Source organism: Podarcis melisellensis (genome assembly GCF_964234715.1).
Source record: "Podarcis melisellensis genome assembly, chromosome: 8".
Lineage (NCBI taxonomy): Eukaryota > Metazoa > Chordata > Lepidosauria > Squamata > Lacertidae > Podarcis > Podarcis melisellensis.
This window is the reverse complement of record NC_138540.1, coordinates 32,212,901-32,231,765: the sequence shown is the minus strand read 5'-3', so window position 1 is coordinate 32,231,765 and position 18,865 is coordinate 32,212,901. Positions and strand designations below refer to the sequence as shown.

General features: G+C 43.0%; 1 protein-coding gene across 1 annotated transcript; it reads left to right on the top strand.

Annotated features, from left to right (window-relative positions):
• Positions 1 to 5: 5 nt before the first annotated feature.
• Positions 6 to 18,464, top strand: CCNE1 (cyclin E1). Its single transcript, XM_081924086.1, has 12 exons — positions 6 to 139; positions 975 to 1,017; positions 1,505 to 1,595; positions 3,445 to 3,513; positions 10,438 to 10,583; positions 10,677 to 10,812; positions 12,570 to 12,716; positions 13,906 to 14,001; positions 15,579 to 15,713; positions 15,800 to 15,911; positions 16,006 to 16,163; positions 17,869 to 18,464. The coding sequence occupies exons 2-12, from the start codon at positions 1,004 to 1,006 to the stop codon at positions 17,989 to 17,991; spliced, it is 1,227 nt and encodes a 408-aa protein (XP_081780212.1). The 5' UTR covers positions 6 to 139; positions 975 to 1,003; the 3' UTR covers positions 17,992 to 18,464.
• Positions 18,465 to 18,865: the final 401 nt, after the last annotated feature.

Here is an 18,865-nt window from a genome sequence, read left to right as displayed (position 1 = left end):
CGCGCCGTGAGGAGGCGAGAGGACGGCGGCAGCAGCAGCAGCAGCGAGGAGGAGCCCGCCTTCCTGTGTCCCGCCGGCCCGCCCACGAAGCCACCAGCCACACTGCCATCGCCGGCCGGCTGGCCGACCTCTGCTCCTGGTAAAGTGGGGGGTGGGGGGAGGAAAGAGGAGCCCCTCACCCTTGCCCACAGTTAGGGGATCTGGATTCAGAGGGGTTTCCCAGGCATTTCTCCAGGGGCACTGGTGGGGGGGGGTGTGTGAAATGACAGCCTCTCCTTCTACTCTCGGGCACCTTGAAACGAGGCGAGAGGGGTGCATTTTCTCTCCATTCTTGCATTTTCTTTGTCTTGGGGTGTGTTTTTTTGGGGGGGGGGTGTTTAACCCCGTTATAAATATAGGGTGGGGGGAGTTAGCATGCTGCCTTGTATGTAGGTGGTTATTTTGTTTATATTATTTTGGATTTATTGGGGTTTTTTGGGGGGTATTGAGAGGTGGCTGGGTCAAGTTTTCCCTTAATTGCTTTCACATGGAGTAACTTGGATGGGTGCAGTTAACAGGGTGTTAAGAGGGATAGCCCCTTTTTCCTTACCCGGCGCCTCTTTTTCTGGGTGAAAAGACACACACACTCCCCAATGAAACTTACCAAAATGTGGGTTTGCATGCAGTTTCTTAATCCCCCAGATGTGCAACTGTTTCATCTCCATGCTGTTGCTGCAGAAGGCTTATTTGGGCCTGCAACATTTTTTGGAGGCTTTTCTGTTCGTTTTTTGTGTTTGAGATTCATATCAGTGTTTTTTTTCTCTTTTGCCTTTCTAAGCCTTTACCAATCCTAAATTTTCATCCGTTCCTCCTATACATTTTCTTCCATCTTACCTTTTTTCTTTAAAAGTAAGCCACACTAACTGAGATATTTATATGAACTGAAAGTGTTTGCAGATTCATCACTGCAGTTCTCTCTCTCTCCCCCACCCCAGGGTTGAAGTCTTGATCTCTCCAGACTACCATGTCCAAATCCAGGTGAGTTGTATGCACCTCTGTAGTCTAGGGGTTCCCAAACTGCAGGCCATGGAGCACTTCGTTTAGGTGGGCCTTGGCATGTCTGTTAAAATGCAGTTTAAAATCAAGTAGCATCTAGCTCACTGCTTTACAGTTGCTGAAACAGGCAGAAAAATTAAGGTCTGCCAAGGCCACCAGCAATTTCCAAGGTGGTCTGGGGAATGAAAAGAGTTTGGGAACCACTGCTCTAACCTTTAGCAAGGCCTGTTTTAAAGGCAGCTTGTAGACTTGGAATGCCCCCTTGCAAATCCTGTTTCAGGAGGAACTTGTAAGCCTGGAACTCCCTGTATAGCAAATACAAAAGAAACTCTCAACACCATGTATGAACAAGCGTGTTGGCAAGTGGGTGAAAGGGTGCACTCATGTGCACCTCATAAATGTTTTCTTCAGTGAAAACATGTTTTTATAATGCATGGCATCATAGGACTGAATCTTCCACTCTCTGCAGTGATCGCAAGGACAAGAACACTCCCACGAAAGATGAAGCTCCCACCGACTTCACTGTTCGAACCCGCAAGAGAAAAGCTGATGTCGCCACAGTAAGTGCCTGTATTTGTGGGGGAACGACTCCAGTCATCGAAGAGCACTGCCCAAATCAGATCATGTAACTAGCAACTGTATCCATTTGAAAGGAAAAACAGTGTTATGACTCACACTCACCCAAAACCTTTTTCATGACATTATCTACTCCTGAAGATAGGATTAGCATACTGATCAGTTGATTGCCTATTTTAGTTTGGTTAAATAGTCTGTAAAGCGAAGAATGTCACTCTGCATGGTAAGTCTCAGGAAAGGTTAGGAGCAAAGGAAGCTGCCTTATCCTGAGGCTAATTTGCTCGCCATAGTAAGCCAAGCTGTGGCTTACGAAGCCCACACAAACTGGCGTGTTCTCAAAGAAGAGCCCTTTTTACTGCTGCACCACACTGTGCTAAGCCAAGGTTTCGTTTAGCATGTTTTCCTGACTGGGGACTTGCAGCCGCACTCTCTCCTGACTAGCCACACACTGTAGCTAAAGATTGATTGTAGAGTCTTCTTACTAAGCCATAACTTCATTGACCATGTTACACGAACCAGGTCTGTGTCAGACTACTGGTCCATTTAGCTCAGTGGCTTTCAGTGGTTTAGACAGAACATGTTCCCAGGTCTACCTGGAGATGTCAGGATTGAACCTGCATGAAATGCATGTACTCTACTACAGAACATATATTCTCCTATGGGTTACTTGCTGATAACAGCAAGTATCTCTGAACAGGTACACAAACAGCTGTTTGGGGCAAGGGCCGCTGCCCAGCACCACCTATGGCTCCATCTTTCTTGCTGCAAGAACCAGGAAGTACCCTCTCCACATCAAGTCATCTGCTCTGAGAAGAATTGAACACTAGTTTGGAAACTTAGTAACTTCTAAAAAGTTAACATCCTTGTTTCATAATAGTGGTTATTTTTATTTTATTTTATTGTAGCTAGCAAAAGTATCAAGCACAGTGATAAAAGTATCTATTTTCATTCTTAATGCATTCAAAATACTTGACTGTTACTTGATTGATTAGCTGCTCAATTCTCATTTGAGAGATTCTATGCTCAATCCCACCTAAATAAATCCCTTTCCTAACTTTCATAGAAAATTGAATGGCTGACTTTTCGCAGGCACACTGCCCCCCCCCCCATGCCACCTCCACATAAGTAAAAGGGTTGCAATGTGCATGGTGGAAACTACGAATTCCTTAAGGTTTACACATAGGTTTAACCTTGGCTAAAGGCAAAAGGTAAAACATAATTATGTAGACATGTGCTAGCTGGTAGATCTTGGTGGATTCTATCTTCGCAGAATAGATGGTAGTACAGTGGTACCTTGGGTTAAGAACTTAATTCGTTCTGGAGGTCCATTCTTAACCTGAAACTGTTCTTAACCTGAAGCACCACTTTAGCTAATGGGGCCTCCTGCTGCTGCCGCGCCGCCGGAGCACGATTTTTGTTCTTATCCTGAAGCAAAGTTCTTAACTCGAGGTACTATTTCTGGGTTAGCTTAGTCTAACCTGAAACATCTGTAACCTGAGGTACCACTGTACATTTGTGCTCATGTAACTATATCCAAAATGAGTAGAGAAACCCGTGTGAACAGCCACCTCATATGTAAAGCCTATATTTTAACTTCCTTGTTATGATAGCTAATGTTCATGAACTGCCTTAAGACTATAGCATAGACAGACCTCGGCTGAATCAGGCCAAAAGCCCATCTAGTCACTGTTCTCACAGTGGCCAACCAGATGCCTGTGGAAAATTCACAAGCAGGGCCAGAGTCATATAATCCCAGAGCCACTTCTCACTCTCCCCCTCCCCCCCCCCATTTCCTGCAGACTGGTAAACCTCACTTCATTCTTTTCCATGTAGTTTTTACAGGATCCAGATGAAGAAGTTGCTAAAACAGAAATGACCAAGAAGAAACAGAATGAGAGCCAGGTAATTACTTGGGCGTTGGACTGGTTTTCAGTGATAGTGTTTTAATTTGTATAGCTCTGTTGGGTCCTAAAGCAGTAAGCCAAGTGTGGAGAACCTGTGGCCCTCCACCTCTTGCAGAGCTTCCATCAAACCTGACCACTGGCCATGCTGGCTGAGGCATAATGGGAGTTTGAGTCCAGCAACATCTGGATGGTCACAGGTTCCCCATCCCTGCATCACACCTATGAGTCTTAGAGGATACGATCAGTTCCAACTTTCTCTAGTTCCCAGGCACAGAGGCATATTTGTTGTTATTGGTCCCGTGTACCTGTGGTAGGACAAAATAGGGACTGCGATGTTAGCTGGAGTTGTTGGAAGTTCTCACTTTTCAAGGTTTCAGCTTTTCCCAGAGCCTGTAGATTCTGCATTTCTGAGCAGAGAGGGGTGGGAGATGCTGCCTACATCTGATGCATATTCACTCGAACACAAAGGCATCATGCCATGAATAGGGTACCTTTTCATACGCTTCAAATACAGTATTTTTAGACTATGTTTTCCCCAGTAATACGTTTAACCAAACTGAAATAAACACAATGGGTTACATTCAACTAAATCCTAACCAGAGGAAACCCTTGAAATTAACGAACCTAAGTGTGTAATGCCCATTAACTTCAATGGGTCCACTCAGAGTAGGACTAATGTTGAATATCACCCATTGTCCAGGCTTTTCCACTGGAAGAGGACAGGCTGTTGCCAAGTAAATGTAACCCAGTAGAACCCAGTAGGTGGCATGTCTCTATCTTTAAGCTGTGAAATGTTGGAAGGGTGCAATAAATTGCAATGTAGTGACCAAGTGTTTTGAGTTCTCGTATGGATGTCTTAGCTCAGCTTTACCTATGAATGTACGAATTGCTCTTATTCAAGCCACAATCTTAACTAGAAGGTTCGAGACAAAATTTGTGAATTCTCGTATCACTAGATGCCCTGGACTCCCAGATTTGTCAGTGAGCAGTAGAGTCCCTTGAAAAGGAAACCAAAAATATTTGGGCTTTGCATCTTTTTTAGAAAAAGTCTCACTTTTCATTTCCATCACTTTGCTATACACAGATACATAGGACTATGAAGAGCTCCATTTTTGTTGAAATGAGCCTGCATAATCTTTGTGTACAGAGATGAAATTGGCTGGAGCTGAAAAGACTGCATCAGCTTCCTTTGTCTATTGTGACAGTTTTCAGGGTGGTAGTTAAACTGCGGAAAGAGTGATCAGGAAATGTTGCTGCTTTTTTTTTTTTTTTTTGCTTTTTTTTGTCCACAGGCTAATCCAAAATGTGGTATACCTTCCCAATTAAGGCAGCTGGAGATCTAGAGGCTAATGCTACCATAGCAATGGGCTTTGTTTGCTGTGGACTCTGCTTCCTACAACTCCCTATTCCAGTTGTTGGTCAGCCTGTTCAGCATTCACTTTCTGGACCTTTCCCTATGAGCAGGGAGTTTCCTTCCCTTTTGTCATCATAGGGAAGATACACTATTAACTAATCAGGTTTGACCAGGGAGGGTTAACTGGCTTTCACCACACTGTCTGGTCTTTTCCCCCATTTTGCAGAGGTGAGATCCATCAACTGACCTGGCAAAGTTTTGATGGAAATAAGTGACCAACTTGTTTCTTAAGATTCCTTAAATACTAAATTTAAGTTTACAAATCAAACCATGCATATTTCTAAAAGAAGATGGTTGAGAAAACATGATATCTAATTAGGTCCACTACTCAGAACTAGATCATGGCTCCTTCATGAGGGCTTTTGTGGTTGCTAACTCAATTATGCCACATCACAGTAGGGCTGTGTGATAAATCACCATATTGTTGAACATAAACAAAGAACTGGAAAGCGCTTCTTCTCTCACACTCACCCCAACCGGTGGAAAAACAGAGGGGGAAGAGTTATTATTTTCTGGTGGTGTTTATGTTGTTGGTTCGCCCTAAATAACTTTCCGCTATATAAAAAAGGAAAGTTATTTATTTGTTTAAATGAGACTGGTGGGATGAGGACCCTTCGGGGTGGGTAATGGAGAGAAGAAGATTTAGCTGGTTGCCTTATGCTGAAATGGGAGGTTGGATACTATGTGAAATTGATGGGGAGGGTGTTTTTCGGTAAGCAGGGCAAGCAAACGCGTGTCTACTCACAAGCAAGCCCTACTGAATTCAATGGCCCTCCACCATCATACGGAGCTGTGTCAAAGCCTTTGGCTGCTGCAGGGAAGCATGGTGCACCCTCCACCCCAATGAGGAGGCATGGCAAGGCCCTATGCTGCGGGGAAGCGCAGCAGGGAGGTATGGCAGGACTCTCTGCCACCATGGGGAGGTGTAGCAAAGCCCTTTGCTGCTGTAGGGAAGTGCGGTACACCCTCCGCTGCCATGGAGAGGTATGGCAGGAAATTCTGCCACTGCGGGGAGGCGCAAGGCCCTCTGGTGCTGCAGGGAACCGTAGCACATCCTCTGCCACCACAGGGAGATATGGCGGGACCCTCTGCCGCTGCAGGGAGGCATGGCAAGGCCATCTGCTGCTGTGGGGAAGTGCAGTCTCCGCTACCATAGAGAGATACGGCAGGACCCTCTGCCGCTGCAGGGAGGCGCAACTAAGCCCTCTGCTACTGCAGATATATAGAGAGATATTGTGATACTTAACTGGTGAGATATCGTGATTTTGAAAACCAAATCTCTCCCAGCCCTTCATCACAGTGTGTTTAATTGCCTTAGGTGTGTTCCACATGGTGTTGCCTTGCATCATGTACAACTGCAATATTCTGCCTGCACTTGCAGAATATTTTAGATATTGTGGAGATCGTAGGAATAATTTACGTTAACTGTTTTTCCTACCCTTTTCCTTTTCAATAGTGTGTAGAAGAAAGCTCAAACAGCTGCATGGTTACATTTCCAAAGCAAAAGTTTGCATAAAATGCATTGGCCTTGCAGCTCTTGCTCAGCAATAAAGCTGTTGGCACAGCATCTGTTCCTATATGGAGAAAGTGCTTTGCTGTAACAATATGTTGTGCTGGCTATCTTGAAGGCTTATGAAGCCATCATCTGACAGCTCAACAGCAGCTCTGTAGTCTATGGTGTAGCATTCATAGAATCATAGAGTTATAGAGTTGGAAAGACCCTGAGCGTTATCTAGTCCAACCCCCTACAGTGTAGGAATCTCAACTAAAGCACCCATGACAGATGGCCATACAACCTCTGCTTTAAAACCTTCAAGGAAGGAGACTACACCGCTTTCAGAGGAAGTCCATTCCGCTGTTGAACAGCTCTTACTATCAAAAAGTTCTTCCTGATGCTTAGTCATAACCTCTTTTCTTGTAACTTGAAGCTATTGGCTTGGGTCCTAACCTTTGGAGCAGGAGAAAACAGTCTTGTTCCACCTTCCATGTGACAGCCCTTTAGATATTTGAAGATAGCTATCATACCTCAGTCATTTCTTTTTCAGGCTGAACATACCCAACTCCCTCAACTGTTCCTTGTAAGGCCTGGATTTCCAGAACCTTGATAATCTTGGTCACCCTTCTCTGCACACCTATCTTGTCAATATCCTTAACTTGTGGCATCAAAAACTAGACACAGCTGCATAAGCTACTTCTTGGTATGAATTGGTTTCTGTCACTAATGAGAATGGATCTTTTATCAACACCATATACCCAGCTATTGGAAAAACAAGAGAAGCTTAAAAAAAAAGAAACCCAGTGAATTATGACTTGAAATATGCTTGACTGTTCCATTGACTGGATGGTCAGTCCCACTTAAAGTGTGCAGAGTTCATTGGTACTATCTTTTTTTTTATTAAATAATTTTTATTCATTTTTTAAACACATAATAAAAAACAAACACCACACAAAACAAAAACATACAAAACATTAAACATATAAAACCTCATAACCTTAATTTCATACACCTTCTTTCCTCCGACTTCCCCATACCTCCCTTTCACTGCATCCTTATTCTGCAATTCTTTAGCAACCCTTTAGTCAATTTGTCTATTAGTTCCCTTTCATTAAATTTCCTTAAACTTATTATTTACAGCTGTAATTCTCTACTTCTTACCCCTTGACATCTTAACACTCCTCAATATTACAACAGTTTTTAAGATATGTTTTAAATTTCTTCCAGTCCTCTTCCACTGTCTCTTTCCCCTGGTCTCAGATTCTGCCGGTCATCTCTGCCAGTCCCATGAAATCTGTCACCTTTGTCTGCCATTCTTCCAGAGTAGGTAGTTCTTGCATCTTCCAATACTTTGCCAAAAGAATTCTTGCTGCTGTGGTGGCGTACATAAAAAAAGTCCTATCCTTCTTTGGCACCAATTGGCCAACCATGCCCAGGAGAAAAGCCTCGGGTTTCTTAGGAAAAGTCCACTTAAGGACCTTCTTAATTTCATTATAGATCATCTCCCAAAAGGCTTTAATCTTTGGGCAGGTCCACCAAAGGTGGTAAAAGGTACCTTCAGTTTCATTACATTTCCAGCATTTATTATTGGGCAAATGATAGATCTTTGCAAGCTTGACTGGGGTCATGTACCACCTGTAAATCATTTTCATTATGTTTTCTTTTAAGGCATTACATGCCGTAAATTTAACACCAGTGGTCCATAACTGTTCCCAGTCAGCAAACATAATATCATGACCGATATCTTGTGCCCATTTAATCATAGCTGATAGTACCAATGAACTCAGCTATGATTAAACAGAGTTCATTGGTACTATCAGCCTAACATAAAGCTAGAGCTTTTAATTGCAACACAGCTCCCTTTTTACATTAAGAAAGTGTGGTTATATTGCCCAGTTGGCAAAAGCAGATTTTTTCAGCATGTGGTTCTCAAGACGATTGTGCCATAGCTAAAAATGCTCGCTATTTCTCAAACTAGCCCTCTTTCTTTTAACTCATGCACAGGTAGCTTGATTAAGAAGCAGCTTGTGATAAATTGTGGTATGTTAGCTGAAATCAACATAGTTTTTATGGGCCTATGCAGGTAAGCTGAGCTAGAAAAAGAGCTGTAATTTTGTTCCCTTCAACATGCTTTTTCACCTGCTGAATACCAGTTATCTTGTTTTGTCCCCATACCCTTACCTGGTGATGGTGCTTTTTGTAGAAGTGATGTGTTGCTTTCCATGTTGCACCTTCATTTGAGAAGGGGATGATAAAGAAACTCTTCTTGCTTTCCAAAGATGGAAAAAATCAAAGAGCAGCGCTTTGTGTGCTGTGATTGCTGCAGAACTAGCCATTTTGTTTCTTTGGCACTTGCTGTGTTGTGAGACCTGGTACTTTCAGAATAAGGAAGGAGTGTGTTCATCTCCCAGCCTAAGTAGGACAAAGAATAATTTAGAGCTGATTTGCGAAAATGGACAATGTTTAAAACAGGTATGGGGATCCCTTGGCCCTAAGAAGTAACATGCACTTACTTGTGGCTTTCTTCTCAAAAGGCTTTGAGACAGTGAGATCTGTACCCACAAGGTTTTGCTTATGCTGTACTGTTGTAGTGTAGGTTTTGGATGTGAATCCAGATTCTAGGTTGCTAAATGACTTGTAAGCATTAGGCATCTAGCCTTGTTCCAAGCTGCCTTCTGGGTTTGTTGCTTCCTGCCAGCCATATGTCCACTGTAACTTCAGTATAGATGATTTAGGGGCATAAATGTCAAACAAACATGTTGAGGAGGAGAAAGCAAAGCAAGGAGCAAGAGGAGGAAAGTAGCACAACTTTCTGAAGGAATTTCTTGTGGGCCCAGGTCAGAATACAGATGGAACTGGTACCATTCTGCTTCATCTGACATCGTTTGGGTTTTTGCTCGAAAACTAATTGATACATATAGAGTCCAGAAACACTGTCTGGTAAAGATGTTGGTTTCATGTTGAGTCACCGTTTACGTTCATCCCAGTGGTGACTTTCAGTGATCTAGTTATAACAGACCAGCAGTTTTGAGCTGTTTTTCATGTAAGCCCACTATGATTAAACAGAGAGCTGTGGTTTTTAAAGGTGTTAAAGAAGAGGCAACTGTTCAGAAAAAGTTGAGTTGTGTGTGTGTGTGTAAAAGAATTTTGAAGCCTAGAAATCACTTTTGGGGTTTGGAGTAAAGTGTTCCGGTGCACTGCTAATGCAACCCTTTCTGCAAAATATCTGCAACATCAGTTATCAGCTTGAAGATTCCATATACTGCTGGGAGTTTGTATTCCTTCCCTTGTATATAGCTAACATACTTCAGTTTCTTCTTGATGCGCTAGTTTCACATGAGTATAATTTTCCAAAGCATACAATTCCAGAATGAGAGGACTGCTGTGTGTGCCAATTTGCGTTTGGCATCCAAAGTTTTCTGTTAAGATTAGTTGTATTGTAATCCCAAAACAGCTAAATTCATACACTTTTCGTTATTCTTGTGCATGCATTGCGGGGGCAACAACCTTTTTTGTTTTTTAAAAAGCAGCCAGCATTGTTTTTCTTTTTGTGTTCATTACCACAGGAACTCAGAGAAAACAGGATAACTGTTTGGGACTTCCATCTGTTTCCTCCCCACCTGAAGTCCTAATCCCTCTGTTTCTTGATTTCTACTATCAAGGATATTGCCATCAGGTGGAAAATAAACAGATGGGATTCTGAAACTGAAAGCCTGTTTTCCTTCATGCAGAATATTTTTGTGCCTGGCAGAGCAAGTGCAGTGTCACAAGTGCTCTTTTAAAAAGACCGCTTGCTGAGTTGGTGACCATTTGTCTCTTCTCTTGAAGCAACAATAGCTTTTTTCAGAGGCAAACATATGAAAGGTAAATTGCCATATATTCGAGCGCGGTGACTAAAAACACTTGCCTTTTAACTCTTTCTGAATTTGTTGTGGGGAGGACTAATCAACTGTTCACTGAACTTTATAACTGTGAGATTTAATGGTTCCCCCTTTTTATTTTTTCTTCAATAGCCGTTTTCAAACTATGATGTGTGCGCACATCCCCATATGCTGATCCCAACACCAGAGAAAGATGATGAGCTGGGAAGCCCAAACTTCTCTCCTTTCATGCACCAAAGCCTTGCTTCATCTAGAAATTCGCCATTGCCTGTTTTGGGGTAATTTTTCCTAATTTCATGGCCTCCTGTTCCATTATTGCCTGTTACACTTTTTTTTCACATTCCCTCTTGTTCTTTCTCTCTCTCCTGCAGCTGGGCAAATAGGGATGAAGTGTGGAAAAACATGATAATAAAAGAACGGGCATATGTGAGGGATAAACTATATCTGCAAAGGCATCCACTCTTGCAACCTAAAATGCGGGTGATTCTTCTAGACTGGCTAATGGAGGTGAGACTGTCTTCTTATGCTAACATTTGAAACAATGAACACATCGATTTGAGATTGTTATCATAGTCTGCCTGGAATTTCCTTGGGAGCAGAGTGTGTTTTGGAACTACTACCCTGGTAGTAGGGGAACTTCCTCCTTCAGTTGCTCCTAGTTCTATTCCTAGCATAGGATAGATTGCTGCCCGTCTGATAGAGCTGGTTCAGAATGGACTAGAGATCCAGGTGAGGAATATCAAGAGTTGCTAATAGGGAAGGAAGGTGGTGGGGAGAGTTCGGAGATGGACATGCACACAACAGCTTCAAAAAGGCACTCTGGTAAAAGTGGATGCTCGGAAGGTTGTTCTCAGAAGCATTGGGATTTTTAGAAAACTAAAGCGCTAGGATGGCATGGGAAATGAAAGGGGACACAGGTGTTGGGGCACTCCATAGCTAAGCAGATAGCAGTTGGGTAGCCAGAACAGTGCCCAGGGCTCTCAGTATTGTCAGTCAGTGTGTGCATTTGGGCATGGTAGGGATTGGATCTCCCAAGCAGGATAAGCCATTTTCATGCCCATACAAGTCCTAGGATGCTCGTTTCCATTTCAATGGACGGATCCTGAGGGTAGGTCCCGGCCCCTACAATCAGGCCTCAGTTTCTTGGAGCTGTTTTGCCTTGTACAACAGCCATAGGCAGGGCAAAAAGGAGTCCCCTTCGCAAATCATGAATTGACTCTCCTTGTCATAGCCTGGAAGTCAGGCAGTTGCTCTTTATAGGAAAACAAATACTCTCTGCAAAGACAGTAACACTTAAGGAAAACGTTCTTCTAGTTTCAGCAAATTTTTCTTCATTGTAGGCTTTATGCTTCGGTGAAGAAACAAATGTTTACTGTACTTTGGTTCACCTCTATGTTTCTCTGCCAAAATGTTAGAGAGGGGCAACGAGGGGAAATATTTCCAGTCCCTATCCCATCTTTTTATTGTGGCAAACATTGCTGTATCCTTTCTTCCCTCTAACAGGCGTTTTTCTGCACTCCAGTCCATTTTTTTGCATTTATCAGTGCAGGGAGACTTCTTATTTATTTTTGCTGGTGCCACAGGGGCTTCCCTTCAGTTTTCATGTCATGGGCATGCAGCATGTATTCATATTGTCAGACCAACGCCTCCAAAACAAAGGCCCCAGGGTGCTCCAGATCCTAGGAAAACTTCATGATGTTCTGCTAGCAAGTAGTTCATTCTATTTGCAGCTGCAGCTGGCCCAGTGCAAAGTGAGGTGGCTGCTGAAGTAAGATTCAACTTCCAGTTAGGTTGGTTTTGTACTTCTTTTGCAGTGCAGGGAGCAGCATCCTTTGCTTGGGGCAGCAAAATGTCTTGAATCAGCTCTGCTTATAGTACGAAAAAGGAACATATTTTGGGGCAGGAAAGCATAGCTATATCATAGGCTAAATCAGCTCATCTTTAGGAAACACTATACAGTTGTACCTTTGTTCTTGAACAGAATCCATTCCGGAAGCCCGTTCAACTTCCGAAATGTTCAGAAACCAAGGCACGGCTTCCAGTTGACTGCAGGAAACTCCTGCAGCCAATTGGAAAACAGTGTTGGACGTTTGGCTTCAAAAAATAGTTCGCAAAACGTTCAGGAGCCAAAACGTTCAAGAACTAAGTTGTTCGAAAACCAAGGTACAACTGTAGTTCCACTGAGGCACACATTAAGAAGGTCCCTGGTTCATCATGGAGCTATGCAGCTGAGAAGTAGAATGACACCCTTCTGTCTCCTGCAGGTTTGCGAAGTCTACAAGCTTCATAGAGAGACATTTTATTTGGCACAGGATTTTTTCGATCGGTTCATGGCCACGCAACAGAACATTGTAAAGACACTTCTGCAACTTATTGGAATTTCATCCTTATTCATAGCCGCAAAGCTTGAGGTAAAATGAGTCTTGCCCTGCAAACCTAAATGCATTTTCTGTGGTGCAATCTCCACTTAACGTGGTGAGACTTGCTTTCAAGTAAATATGCATAGGATCACACTCTTAAAGTAAAAGAAATTGGATGTCTATTCTTTTGTGAGCCATCTTTTGATGGAGTGCAATCTGGGATTGAAAATGGTTTGGGCCTTGTTGTTCTGCTCCTACAATACTATTTTTATATAAAACATAATCTTTTAAGCTTGGAGGAATCATTAGTAGTCTGCAGATGTTGGAGTACTATTCCCATCATCCTTGGTGATGTTGGCTGGGGCTGATGGAAGTTGGAGCACAAAACCTTCTGATTGAAACAGCTGGGGAAAGCTGCCTTACGAGGTTAACACGTCTGTTTCAAAGCATGGGTTACTTTAGTAACAATCCATGTTATCAGAAGTACATTCTTCCACCTTCCAGTCCAGTTTTGACCTCTGGTCTAAATCCTGCAGTGAAATGCCACATTTAAACATTTTTACTCTTCCAAGAATTATTTACGTTTTATGGTACTTGTAGGTTGCCACTCTGCCTGAAAGCACTCAAGCTACTATTTAATATTAATAACTAAAATTTGTGTGTTCGTCATTAAAGTTCAGTAAAACCAAACTGAAGTTGCCTTTCACTTGCCTCACTGTTTTAAGATGAATCAGACACACACCAGTGACGTTGACATACTGGCAGATGTGTGATAAGCCTTAAGCACTTTTTTGTAGAAGACATCTTTGTAAATTTGATAAGAACACCAACTCTTGTGTACAAATCCTGGTTCCTCAAAGTCCTTTGTATTTCCCTCCCCACTGCAGCTGGTAATATCATAGAAATGAACAGATATGGGGCTGCAAACTGCAGGAAGAGAGCAAGGCTGTGTTTTCACACACATTTCAAAGTAAAAGGCTCTGTCACCTGCCGTCTTGGCCGTTTTGATTGAAGAGGCTATGATCCTTGATGGATCTTGTGCTCTTAACAGCAGCCATAAAGTTGCTATTACATTTGCTGCTGGGCCTAATTGATCTGAGTTCAGGAAGTATCCCTGTACATCAGAACAGTGCTGTTACCCCCCAAATTAGGCATTGATAGCTGTCAGTGTCTGGAACCATCTGGCTTTGCCATTTACCACTGTTGACAATGCATTGATGTCCCATCTTCCATGTTTCAGGAAATCTATCCTCCAAAGCTGCAGCAGTTTGCATATGTTACAGATGGGGCTTGTACCGAAGAAGAAATTCTTAGTATGGAACTCATCATTATGAAGGTAAATGTGATTCTCTCTGTGTGTGTTTGGAATGGATTGTAGGGAAAATTGCATTCTGCTTTTTTTAAAGTCGCATCCTCAGTACCTTGAGCAAAGCCTTTCCCAAGCCACTCAGTGCAATCAGCCATGGTGAAAAGGCAGCACTTTTTGTTGCCAAAAGCATGTTAGTTAATCAGTGGCATGTCTGTCTTTCAGTTCTTTATCTTCCATTATCAGTGAATCTTTTATAGCTTTGTAGATAAAAATCTCCTGTCCATTTTGAGACATCTGAAACAGCTTGGCTCAGCATGAAAGACTGCTGGTGCATTTTGACATAGAGTAGTGCATTTTGTAAGTCCATGGTGAAAGTGACCCAAATTCCATGTGTACTAATTCTGTAACTTGCAGTATGTTCTTGTTAGTAGTAGTAGTGCTTACAAGTAGGTGTAAGTGCAACCTCAGAGTAATAATGCATGGGATTTCTTTCTCTTTCTAACCCAGCCCTCTCTTTAATCATTGCAACAGCCCTGTGTAAGATTAAGTGAGAGTGACTGGCACAAAGTCACCTATGGAAGTTCATAGTTGAGTAGGGATTTTAACTCCAGTCGCCTTGGGCAAAGACCCTGTCCTCTACATCACACTGGCTCTCGTATTTATTTTTTCATAAGTGTGTACAGTGGTACCTGAGTTTACGAACTTAATCCGTTCCGGAAGTCTGTTCTTAAACCAAAACCGTTCTTAAACCGAGGCGCGCTTTCCCTAAGGAGGCCTCCCGCTGCCGGTGCCCTTCCACCGTTTGGATTCAAATTCTTAGACTGAAGTAAAGTTCGTAAACCAAGACACTACTTCCGGTTTTGTGGGGTTCGTAAATCAAATCGTTCGTAAACAGCACTGTTCTTAAACTGAGGTACCACTGTATATGAATGTGCAGCGTGGCAGCAGGATTGCACTTGCCACATGTGCTTTCTGGATTAGGCCAAAGGTCCAGTATTCTCACACTGGTCATCAGGTTCCCAAGGAAGCCCGCAAGCAGGACTCAAGTGCAACAAGACTCTAATTCATATCTGTCCAAGTGGGTGGCCATTACTGTCTCTTGAGGGAGTGAATTTCATAGTTTAACAATGTGTTGTGTGAAGAAGTACTCCAGTGATGCCCTGCCTCTGCACTCTGATGTAAAAGTGAATGTCGGATACCTGCATTGCAGGAGGTTGGACTTGGGAATCACTTCTGACTGTGATTCTGTGCTAAGCATAATTGTAGGCTCAGTGCATTAGAATGAATGCACATGTGTCTCCTGTGCGTACTACCATTAGTATGTGGAATCAAGGCCTGATCTGCTCCTCTGTTACATGTTTGGCATAGACTCTTGCCCCATAGGTTATTTATTTAGCCCCCATTTTGGTGCCCACGAAGGAGAGAGCTTTCTAGGCTTGCTGTGATGAGCCCCATTGCGGTTTTGTATCAAAGCTGCTACAAAAGTCGACGACTGTTGTCAGTCCGTAACTACGTTCAGTTGTGTTTGCAAAGAAGAGCAGGCAAATACCCTGTGGGTGCTAAGGAAACTCACTTTACCTCCTGACGTGCATGCTCTCTTCTAGGCACTCAATTGGAATCTGAGTCCCCTCACGGTTGTGTCCTGGCTAAACATATACATGCAGGTCGCTTATCTAAATGAAATCTGTGAGATGCTGCTACCGCAATACCCCCAGGAGATATTTGTGCAGATAGCTGAGGTAAGGACGAATTCTGCCCTTAAACATTTCACCCACCACTTTTGTTAGAAACGTTTCCTTTCAAGCTCTCTGTCCCCTCTCTCCAGCTTTTGGATCTCTGCGTGCTGGATGTTGGCTGTTTGGACTACTCCTATGGCGCTTTAGCTGCTTCTGCGTTATATCACTTCTCCTCTTGTGAGCTGATGCAGAAGGTTTCGGGTAAGCTGCGTTTTAACGAAAGAGAAGAAATCCAGCAGTTCTAAGTCAAGCGGAGGCATGACTTACAAAGGCGGGTGTCTTCTTGATTTTCTAGGTTATCAGTTATGGGAAATACAGGACTGTGTGAAGTGGATGGTTCCCTTTGCTGTGGCCATCAAGGAAGTGGGGAGCTCGCCGCTCAAACACTTCAGAGGCGTTCCTTTGGAAGATTTGCACAATATACAGATGCACATTAACACCTTTAACTTGCTGGTAAGTGTTCTCATAGATACAGCTTAGTGGCCAAAGGCCTCTTTGCTTTTGTAAGGTAACGATAAAGGGACCCCTGACTGTCAAGTCCAGTCGCAGATGACTCTGGGGTAGCGGCGCTCATCTTGCTTTACTGGCCGAGGGAGCCAGCGTACAGCTTCTGGGTCATGTGACCAGCATGAATAAGCCGCTTCTGGCAAACCAAAGCAGTGCAAGGAAATGCCGTTTACGTTCCCACTGGAGCGGTACCTAGTTATCTACTTGCACTTTGATGTGCTTTCAAACTGCTAGGTTGGCAGGAGCTGGGACCAAGCAATGGGAGCTCACCCCGTCGTGGGGATTCAAACTGTTGACCTTCTGATCCACAAGCCCTAGGCTCAGTGGTTTAGACCACAGCGCCACACTTTGCTTTCGTAGAGCATGAGAATAAAAGGTAAAATGTGTGTGTGTGTGTGTGTGTGTGTGTGTGTGTGAGAGAGAGAGAGAGAGAGAGAGAGAGAGAGAGAGAGAGAGAGAGAGAGAGAGAGAGAAGGTTGTATTCAACTAACTTTTAGAGTCGGCCCAGTGAAATTAATAGACCCAAGTTAGTCCCGGCCATTAATTTTTACTGAGTAAAAGTTTGTTGAATGCAACACTAAATGTTCAGGAACTCCCTCAAAAGTGTTAAATGCAAGAGGACAGCAGTGTGGCATGGTGGGTACCTTCCCGACCCCTGGCCCTCAAGCATATACAGCTGGGCTGTGATGAAGTGAGGCCTGGAAAGTCTCATCGCTTCATCTCTCCCTGTTTGTCTACATCAGGTGTGGGGAACCTTTAGCCCCTCTTGGTGAACTACAGCTGCCAACATTCCTGGCCATTGGACATGCTTGCTAGGGCATATGGGAGCTGTTGTTCAGCAATATCTGGAGGGCCAAAGGTCCCCCACTCCTGGTCTAAAGTGTTGGACTTAAACCTGAGAGACTGACTTTGATAACAGACTTGATCTGTGTGATTTAGTGATTAGATCAGGAGAGCATATTTAAAATTTAATTCCATTTTTGAATCTCCCTGAATCGTCTCAAAGCAATAAGCAGTAACATCAACAATAAAAACAATTTAATATATAAAAACAATTTAATATATAAAAACAATTTAATATATAAAAACCATTCAGAGCCAGTGCAGATGTAGGAAGCTTTGCAATCCTGTCCCATTAGCCTGTATAACTTAGAACCTAGTGACTTGCCTTTCCGGTTAACGGAAAAGGGTTGTAAAGCACTCTTGCCAGTTTTGCAACTTAAATCGCATTCCTGATGCAGCAAATGTTAGTGATTTCTAGAAATAATGTTTGAGCTGTAGCAATGGGGAGTAATATTCCCTCATTGTAATGTTGAATTCTTAAGCCTGCTCATGTACAGATTTGACTTTTCATAACTAATTCTCAGTTTTGTGCTGGAATGCCCACCACATATGATATATATGTATGCTTTGGCACTCGTCATTTTAAAACATGGTCACACAGCAGAGGATAGGGGTCCTTCTCATATATTTTAAAGTTGTAAGTGCACAAACACAGAGACTAGGTCTCTGTGTCCAGATGCAGCTTTCTGTATATTTTCTTCTCTGAGTATGTGTCATGAGTTTGCTCTTGAAACCTAAAAACAACACAGGGATTCTGGACACATGAATGAGCAGTCGATCATTCACTCTCGGCTTTCTTCTATTCTAGGACAAAGTTCAAGAAAAACAAGCTGCGTTGGCCAAGAAGAGGAGGAGTTCTCCTCTACCCCTGGGTGTCCTCACCCCACCTCAGAGCAGTAAGAAATTGTCTCTGACACCCAAACAGCTGTAACTTTTTCACAAGCTACTCAACCTGAAGACCTCTTGGCCAAAACGCCTTTATAATTCTTGATTCTTTACTGTGAGATGCTGCCAATGACTTACCCAAATGTCTTATGTATTCTAAAGAGGAAAGTCTTCACTTTTTTATGATGGAGGAAACCTGCATTATTTTTATGGGACACTTTGATTTTTAAATGAACTGATGGGGTACGCCAGCCACCCAAAAACAACAAGCATTTGCTTGGATTGCTGCTAAGGAGGGCGATACTCGTTGTGCTGACTCAAAAAGGGGGTGGGAAGAGAGAAAGGGGTTCTGCCTTCTGCACTTCTGGGGCATTAACCATGCTTTGGATTTTGCTAGCTGTGGATGGCAAGCTCCTTCTCAGACCTTCCTAGTTTACAACTTGATCCTTTTTTTAACTAAACACTTTGTATAAATGGTCTTATGTGTCTTAATTTTTAAATAAAATGCTATCAGCTGCGTCCTATGCAGTCTTGGTTTTATATGTCATAACTCTGGAAGGTGAAAGACAGCTAAAACTTTTATTTCCAATTACAGTTAAGGAAAATACTTGGTACTGTCATTGTACATGCTGCCGTACAGAATTCAGGAAGGTTTCTCCCATTCACAGCTACATAGCAGCTCTAGGGGAGGGGAATGTTTGGATCAGGGCTGTGATGGAGAATTGGACTCTTCCCCCCGCCACCGCCCTCATCCATATTGGTTGGGGGCCTGGCCTATGTTTTTTTATCTCAGATATCTTTTGGCAATCTGTGTTTTGGAGATGCCCTGGAGGTTATGATGAAGAAAACATGTGTTTTCCTAATTCAGACAGCTTTTTGAAACACTACAAGGTCTATCCTGTTTGTGTCTTACGAATATC

What these genes read in the sequence shown, in the direction of transcription:
- CCNE1 (XM_081924086.1), top strand. An exon ending in TCGCCATTGCCTGTTTTGGG is followed by an intron (nt 10,584 to 10,676) that starts GTAATTTTTCCT and finishes TCTCTCCTGCAG; the next exon opens with CTGGGCAAATAGGGATGAAG. An exon ending in TCATAGCCGCAAAGCTTGAG is followed by an intron (nt 12,717 to 13,905) that starts GTAAAATGAGTC and finishes TCCATGTTTCAG; the next exon opens with GAAATCTATCCTCCAAAGCT.